At 41.2% G+C, this 8,937-nt stretch overlaps 1 protein-coding gene across 1 annotated transcript in view; it reads right to left on the reverse strand.

Moving 5' to 3' along the window:
- The window catches only part of FRMPD4 (FERM and PDZ domain containing 4), a 114,854-nt gene extending 106,656 nt beyond the window's left edge, over positions 1-8,198 (reverse strand). The window contains exon 1 of the mRNA XM_075176352.1: positions 8,088-8,198. Coding sequence (XP_075032453.1) covers positions 8,088-8,125 — 38 coding nt within the window. The 5' untranslated portion in view covers positions 8,126-8,198. The remainder of the gene's footprint in view (positions 1-8,087) is intronic.
- Positions 8,199-8,937: the final 739 nt, after the last annotated feature.

Here is an 8,937-nt window from a genome sequence, read left to right on the forward strand (position 1 = left end):
GTTTCAGGGGCTGTTTTCCCCTCTTTATTTTTAAGGACTATCGACTAGCCCGGTTCTATTTCATATGCAGAGCCTCTGTGTTTGCATCATTGGGGATACCAGCACATGACCCGAGATAAGACTTATAGCTTCTTACAAACCACTACCACTCTCCCCACCACCTGCGTGGTGTTGCAGAACCAGAACTTGACTCTTTTAATCCTGATTCTGTAGGGACCGCACTCTGTTTTCCAAGAGAGATGTTTGAAAAAGCAGACTCCGACTGGGGCTATCATTCTCACAAACTGTTTACAAGAATTAATTTGCTTTACGCTCTTGGGAAGGGTAGCTTCATGTACTGAAGTAATGCTTCTACAGATGCATTTACATGCTGTAATGCACAGATGAGATGCTGTTATGCCATATGAAACATCTACCTAGAAGCATGTGAACTCCAAGAGTAATGAGGATTTCATCTCCTCACCTCTGTAGACTGTGACCCTGGGTTAGGATACCTTGATTTTTTTTTTTTTCTATACAGGTTCTGTTCCAGAAGTTTTATTCTGCTTCCTAATCCACCTTCAAACACACAAGAATAACAGTTTTCAGGATGCAATACTTCTCTGAATTTCATGGCGTCCCCATCCAGTTTGGGTTTGGAGAAAACACTGGGGACTAGATCAGAAACACTGACTTTGCTGTAGCAGAGGCCCAAAGTCCATGATTCCCTGGACTCCACTTAGGTACAGTTACATCCAGGCAACCCAAGGCTAATGACTGAGCAAAAGCTTCTTCTCTTCTGAGTGGCCTCACCCACATTCATACCTTCCTGTATAACTCCCCTCACCTTTCCGGTGTGAGGAATGCTCTTGGTTCAGCAAGTGATGGTTGCACACGTGTGCAGAGAGGACTCGGAAAGGGCAAGCCAGGAGATAGAGAAGGAGCCACGCTGCTGTGGCTAGCTCCTGAGTTACTGCATGCCAACTAGCTTGGTACAGCTGCCTTACAATGCAATGAACTCTCCATTTTCCCATGCTCTAGTTAAAATTAAATAACCCCACAAACTAGCATCTCCTTGCTATTATTCCCTCCATTATAACAATGATTTATCTCAGTCAATATTAACACCATTTTGTCTGTCGTATTTATGCCTGCCATATTTATGGCTAGAGCAACAGTTCTCTGTGAAGGAAGGACGATTGTTAAATCATCTTCTCTTTTCAGGAGGTTGAGCTGATTTAGCAATACTTTCTTTTTCACCATACGCCCAAGTTGTCTCTAGGCAGACCACTGACACGAACAGGTTGCTATATAATTTTCCTTCTTCTCCTTTCTAATTAGTTAGGTTTGCTTTAAACAGCCATTTGTGTTTGTGCGTCCCTGCTGCTGCTCATCTCTTCTAGCCCCACTCCCCCTGCCACCATACGATCCTGTCCTTGAGCAGGTCAAACCCTTAGCAACAGAAAGCAAATTTGTATGCAGTCTGAAAGGAGCATAGTAGCACTCTTTCTCTAATAGCACACTATTCATATCAACAGTCCGTATTAGTGACAAGGGAATTTAAAAAAAAAAAAAAAAAGAGAGAAAAAACAAGAATCACCATACCAATCAGACCTGTTGTCCGCCTGGTCCAGTATCCTTTCTCTGACAGCACTCAGTACCCGCTTCAGAGGAAGGTGCAAGAAACCTTATAATTATAGAATAACCTGATTAATACAGGAAGTTTCGTCCTAGCCCTAGGCAGTCAGCAGCTGACTCACCCGCTTGTCTGAAACATAAGATTTTCTATCTGCTCTAATTTTTTTTAATTCTACATGATTTAATAGTGGAAGTCTCATTACAAATGTACATTGCAAATGTGCATTTGAATCCTATGAAGCATTTTAGGCTTTACTGTAACCTGTAGCTGAGAGTTATATTTGCTAATTATATAGGTTGTACTATTTTTATCACTGTTAAACTGCCTGCCATTCAATCTCATTGGATGTCCCTTTTAGGGACGTGGGAGTAAGTGGGCCAGAGAGCGTGATTCCACTGCCTGTTCCCTCGGCGTCTCACCTGGGAGTGGAGATGCCCAAAGAGGCACACCACAGTCAGCCTTTGGCTTGAGGCATTATCCTGGCATGCAGACTGCCTCCATTCACATCCCTAACCTGCATCGGAAGGAGAAGGAAATGAATCCTCTCTTTGACACCCTGCATAAGCACAAGTGATCTCATGCTGGCTGAGGGAGGATGGAGCAGCAGCGGCGGTGTTGCTCATATTTTTGCAAATGCCACATAAATCCTCCAGTGAATCGAGTCAACATTGCTTCTGTACTTAGAGATGAAGGAGTGTAATGCATTCAGTAAAGTGCTATATAACATCATACCTACAGGGCAGAAGGTGGCTCCTGTGGCTTCAAACTTTCATTATGGCCTTATGTACTAAGGTAGTCTTAAGGTACAAATAACAGCAGCCTTTTGAAAACGCAGGAAGATGAACAACAATCAATGGAACAACAATCAAGGCTTTCACTATATTTTATATCCTTTGATTGTTCTCAGAACCTTCCAACAGAGCAAACCCCAGAGAAATATTCTGAGAAAGGACTAAACTACCAATAGGCATGTACAACCTGCGGAACATACGGACAAGAAGGTTGGGGTAGGGCTAGACACACCAACAGAAATAAAAATAAATTTAAAAAAGAAAAAAAAAGCTGAATGGTCTGATCCTCTTCTGTGCTCATTTATTTTGAGGTAAACTGATTAGCAGGCTGTGAGCCTCAGTTTTGCATCTGGTATAAATTAGTGGCCCTTAATAAGCAGGATGCTTGATTGATAGGCCATTAACATCATCAATGATTGTGTTCTGTCATTCCACACGGCTAGCTAGCTATGAGAACTAGGTGTACAAGGAGGACCATGCAGACCAGGCAGGATGCACGCAACACACATAGAGGAACTCCACCTTTCAGAAAACATGAATGAGTTTCCTCTCATTGCACAGCAAGCACTGAAAGAATAAGACGAAGACTACTAAAGAAAATTTAGGTAAGTATTTGAGTATAGAAGAATATTATGGCATTGCTGTATTGTAAAGAAATATTGTACTGTGTATGCTTTGAGAATTTAGGATGTTGTGAGGTGCACTAGCTACCAAAGAACACAAACACATTACCAGTGGTTTATGTGTGGGTCAAAAGCTGACATTCCAGAATTTCATATTTCAGGAATAGCATAGCTACTAAGCCAAGCAAGGAAACCAAAATGTAATGATTTCACAAGCCAAAAATAACGGAGCTGATATGTGCAGGATACCTTAGAGGAAAAAAGAATTAAGTTTGCCAGACACACCTGAAAGAAGCCTGGAAGAATTTAGCGTTACTAAATACAAAAGCACCAGCGAGAAACAACAACAGGCGCTCAAGATGTCAAAATATGTTGTGACATGTTTCAACTGGTGTAGCAACCACGTCATACTAACATAACAAGATTCGGAAAGACTTCCGACAAGTAGGTCTCCCCCAGCTCTGCTGTGCGCTCCGGGGACTGACCTGTGGTTTCAAGCCAAGCCGTAATGCTGCAGGCTTTGATCTCTGGGTGCGCTTCCTTTTATTTCTTGCCTGGGGTCCCAGCTGTTTGCTCAGTTTGTTCCAGACTGGAGCACAGAAGTGAGCTAATATCCATGAAGTACAGATGGTCAGGGTCCTTGGAGTGAAATAGGGAGCAAACCAAACTGGTAACACAGTCAGACCCTGCCATTCTCTCTGAAGCAATAGCAAGAGTTACAGTAAACATGACCAACAGCATATCTTGCAAATAAGGATATGGCAATAAGCTGACCTAACAGAACCATCTAAAAAATTATTTTAAGAGTGTAATAACTGACTACACCTTATTGGGACCACTGTTGCTTTGAGTCCACATCAGAAGGGCTACACTTTCTTTCAGTAATCTTATTTCACAGTCTCTGGTCTTTGAATGACAGAAGCCAGATCCACAAAAATACCAAAGTACCTAATACCTTAGGAATTAAATTGGAATAGGAATCAAAAGGGTATGACTTTTCAAGGCAGCAAATGTTACTTCAGCTTGCACGTTAGAGTGCAGCAGTAGGGCAGCTTAAGCCAACACAAGCCTGTTGCAACCCTGTTCCCGCATCAGTCAGGTATTTCAGTGTGTCACCAATGCTGCTCATCACCTGCCACTAGCCATGCTCCCAGCAGAAGGTTGGACCAGCTGACTTCCAGAGGTTTCTTCCATACCAACCTATTCTGCAACTCTACCGGACCATGTGGAGGACTGGCTCAGGGAGCTAAACTGACATAAAATTCATGGCTTTCTCTGTAGGATTGATTTTTTTATTAGCTTTTGCCAGTTTATTTCCCTCTATCAACTCCCCTCCAGGTCTGACAAGCAGGAAGACTGACACAAGGGAAAGGGCGAAAATATAAAGGTCCAAAAATCAGTAAGATCGTAGCAGTGGCAACTTAGGCGAGCTGAGATTGCCATGAGGCTAAACCCTTGGTGGATAAAATCAGCCAAAACCTTCCTGCTTTGCATGCTGTCATCCTGAAACCCTACACACACACCCAATACATTTTTTAATAAGTGTCATGGTTGTATTCAAATTAGCGTTACAGAAATTTCTCAATCATATACTATACAGCATATATAATAAATGCTAAGAAAACAGGCCTTTAAAATGGTTAAATATACAATGTAAACTATTTCACATTAAAGGTCCAGCTTAATACTGCTTGTGCAGTACAGAAACACGCTGGAAGAATACTAGATAATTGCTGTCCTCCCATACTGAAATGTATTACTTATCTATCTCATATGGCTATTTCAAGTAAAAGTGGCAAGTTAAAAGGGAATGGGTGAAGTTCTGAAACTTTAATTTATCATGGCCTAAACTTAAAAAAAGTATTTTAGAAGTTTGCAAAATGACCCCGGTTGTGCCATCTGTACAGAAGAGATAATGAATTGATAGTGACATCTCAAAACATTTTGATAAAAGGCTTTTCTCACACTTTTACAAAAGTGCTGCCTGGTGATGGAAGCTGCCCCTGATTAGTTCAGGCCATAGGGGCTTTCAGATATTTGAAAGAAACCAAATTTGTTTCAGCAGAAAGAATAAACATCTCTTCCCATTCACGCCTTTGCACCGACACTATATAATTACTTTTCATTTCACCAAAAGACTCTCCTGGATTCTTTATTCCTCCCACAATTTCAAAATTACAATATGTCTGCTTGCAGTTGAATGGATATGTACATATGGCACTAAGTAAATTATTTAACTAAAAAGCAGTTAATGTTGATATGAATTATGTTATTGGCTTGTACAGAACTCACGCGCACATTTCATTGTGATAATACCTGGTTTATAGATCTTTAATCAAAACCAAGCAAAGGATTTGAATTGCTTTTTCTCCTTCAGTGTGATGCAATTTGTTAACCTGTATGGCTATAAAAAGCCTTGGAGACAATATGAAATGCTATCTCATTGATCTCTCTCCTGCCTTTCTTGACGTAACCGTCAACAACCATCTCACGATTTCATTCCTAAAATCCAGGGGTGAAAAACGAAGGAAAGAAAATTAAATAGTGTTTTCATTTCCGTAGTTTCACGTAGTATTTGCAAAAGCAGTCGTTTTGAAAGCCAGAGAGGGCTTTTCCTTGGACAAATAACAGGCACTGTAAGGACAAGTACTATATACCTCCACAGAGGGATCGCTGGCAAAGTCACTAGGTCTATTCAGTCGTTGGTCATTCTTCTAAAATGAAGATATGTGTCTACCCAGTCACATCACAGTAGCTACTAGGGCTGACGTTCACGAGTAACAGTGGATAGCTGGTGATTCGGTACAGCAGTACACGGTTCCAAATGGTTTCCTGGTTTCGTTCAGTTTCTGAAGTTACCGGCTTTTAATGCATCCGGGGGACTGCCGTTTCATGTAAGATGCATTACTACTCTGGAGACATGACTGGTGCATGTGTCACAGCCAATGCTGTTGCTTTAAAACATTTGATACAAGAATACGTGCTATAACTCATGCAAGGTGTGCGTACATAGCATTGTTCAGCTTGCACCTAAGACTGCTCAGAGATATCCGTGGGTAAGAAAGTCTGGCACAAAATGTCAAAGGCTTCTGCAGACCAGCTTCCTCAGAGGTCTCATTCTCTCCACCCGTTAAAGCAGTTTATTTTTTTTTCCACATAGTCTGCTATCCACATGCAGAGAAAAATGGAAGACAGACCAGGGCCCCAAAGAGAACAGACAGGAAGCACCTTATAAGAGCATGGAAAAAAAACAAAACACAGCAACAATACAACAACAAGAACAAGCCTAACATTACTTAAGGCATAATTTGGCACTGCCTGTTATAGATTTTTGTTCCTAAATGCAGTTTTCTGCATTTAAGAGAGGGATATGGCACTTTAAGGTACTAAAAGGCAATCCAAAAAATAAACAAAATAATCATTAGCTACTGAGAGTTAGAAAACGTTCCCAAATTGCAAAATTAATGAGTACTAATGCACTGCATTCTGTAAGTCACAGCTGTTTATAGCTGCACAACAAGTGCAGCATCCCATTATATGACCAGCGAGAAAAGAGGAGAAATCAAATGTGGTGCCTGTCCTCAGAAGCAGGATATTAATTGTTGAAATGAATCTCAGTCACGCAGAGGAGAACATACCAACAGTCTGCAGAAAAAACAGACACCCAAGGTGTGCAGGTCCCTTCACTAACTAGAGTAAGAGAAGCAGCAGAGTCACATCTGCAAAGTATTTTGGAGGCTACCTACACTTCTTGGCAAGCCCAATTAGTTCAGGCAGAAAACCTATGCTAGTACAGTTATATTGTGCCTGGCATTCAGCTTCACATTGTCCAGTGCTGCACCCAGTGTCTTACCGACAAAGCAAAGCATGACAAATACTTGTCCAAGGAAGAAAACGACATTTCAAAGTCAGCTTTTGAGCCCTCATTAACACAGACAACTTGCTCCAATTTGGACAGGTCTGAAATCGCTCTAAACCTTGAAAGCCTGCAGGACACCACACTGTTACAAATCTCGCTTTGGCTCCAAAAGCAAATGCCTCCTAGGAGGCCAAGACACACACCCTGGGCAAAGGTGGGAGGGAGAGAAAGCAGAGTAACAGGGATCCTCTTATGCCGTACAATTCTGGTTTTGCAGCTGAAGGATCTTGAGTGATTTAAGGGCTTTTAATGATCAATTTAAAATGAGTCTGATCCTTTTACTCTCTGTTAAAAGGAAGAATTGTAATTCTCATTAGAAAGTCATAGATGCTTTAAAAATCAGACTAATAAACGTAAAAATGAAATACTAATTAAAAAAATACCAACTCTTTGCATGAGCAGAATCAAAATGCTAGCCTTAAAATGGAATGTAAGCTAAAGCAACTAATGTTGCAAAATCAAGCAATGGTTCTGCTAACTCACCACCATCACCCCTTCTTAGTGAAGAAGGTCCAAAGCCATGTAAGAGTACATTGCTAGAACGGCAAACTGTATTTTATCCAAGCCACTTAAGTGATTTTAAAGAATGATTATGCACAGTCTTCACTGGGAAAAGAAACGCCAATTTTGTTTATGATCACATCATCCTCATTGACATTTATTTTGCAAACCTTTAAATTCAGAGCTAAAGGACTATGGTAAATCTAAGAATTAGGATATTAACTATACAGAATCAAAATACACATTTTCTCATTGCCGATATAACGAATATATTAGATAAACCAAAAGAGCTGACATGGCAGAAATGGAGGAGAATTGTTAGTCCCAGTCAGAACTGACCTTTTGCCTCATTCTTTAAACATGGCATTTTTATTTTTATTTTTTGGTTAATGACATTTGCTGTAATTCCTCAACGAATTACAGGCCCTTATATTATCAGCGTTTTCTTGGGTAAATGAAATCACCAAGTACCAAAACAAGGCACAGTAAAGTACAGTATCTCTGTGCAATGAATCAAAACAGTTGAACATGAACTGTGTAGGGCTGAAGCAGGAATTAGGATTCCAAGGAGATACCGTTAAGAGCAGGGCTGCAGCGCTGTGTCACAGACTGCACAGCTCACACTGCCCACTTACTTGATGAAGTAGTCTCTTCCATCTCTGTTCGCCGTCATCTCCCATCCATAAGGTGTCCCCTGGTTCAAGCTCCAGGTCCCTGAAGGGTGAGGCCAGCCTGAAGACTTGTTCCTGTGGCTGCAATTTTGGAGCAGGGGGAGAAAAAGAAAGAGGAGGGAAGAAAAAAAAGTGATTTGTCTGCTGTATTTATTCTTCTGATTTACTTATTTCACATTCACTTGGCACCTGAATACTTTCAAAGTTGTGAAATTTGCAGCCAGGCAAACAAAAACAGGTTAACAGGCCTACTTACATTTGTAATATTTTCCCAGCGAGTGGAAAGATACACTGTCACTTCTAATGGTCTTTGAGCCCAAGCCTTTGGCAGGTGAATCAATCCCACACCCACTATACTGATTTTCAACAGTTTTTCATACAAGGGACAGAGAGCATTTTCATTCATCGCCATCCCCTTGTCAAATGCCAGTTCTCAGTACTGTTTTAGCCAAAAAAACCCAAGGAACCAAATCAAACCAAACCAAACAACCCACCACACGGCTGGACATCGCACACGTGGTGCACGACCTGGCACGAGAAGGAACATCAACACCCACTCTCATTGCTAGCAAACCATTTTTTGCTTCGTATGTCAGAACGAAGGAAGACTGTAACACTTCTGTATACGGATGCTAAATTGATTCAATATACAGATGCTGCTGCACTTGATCGTTATCCCTTTAGCTCTTCCTCCAAATGACATTTAAAAGGCCGCAGTATCTCTGAGCACACACACTGTTACGTATCACTGCTCGAGCACCCTCTGCCAGTATTCCTATTCCTGAGCAAGGGCCAAGTCTTACCGTCTTAAATA

The sequence above is a fragment of the Calonectris borealis genome, chromosome 1, assembly GCF_964195595.1.
Source record: "Calonectris borealis chromosome 1, bCalBor7.hap1.2, whole genome shotgun sequence".
Classification (NCBI taxonomy): domain Eukaryota; kingdom Metazoa; phylum Chordata; class Aves; order Procellariiformes; family Procellariidae; genus Calonectris; species Calonectris borealis.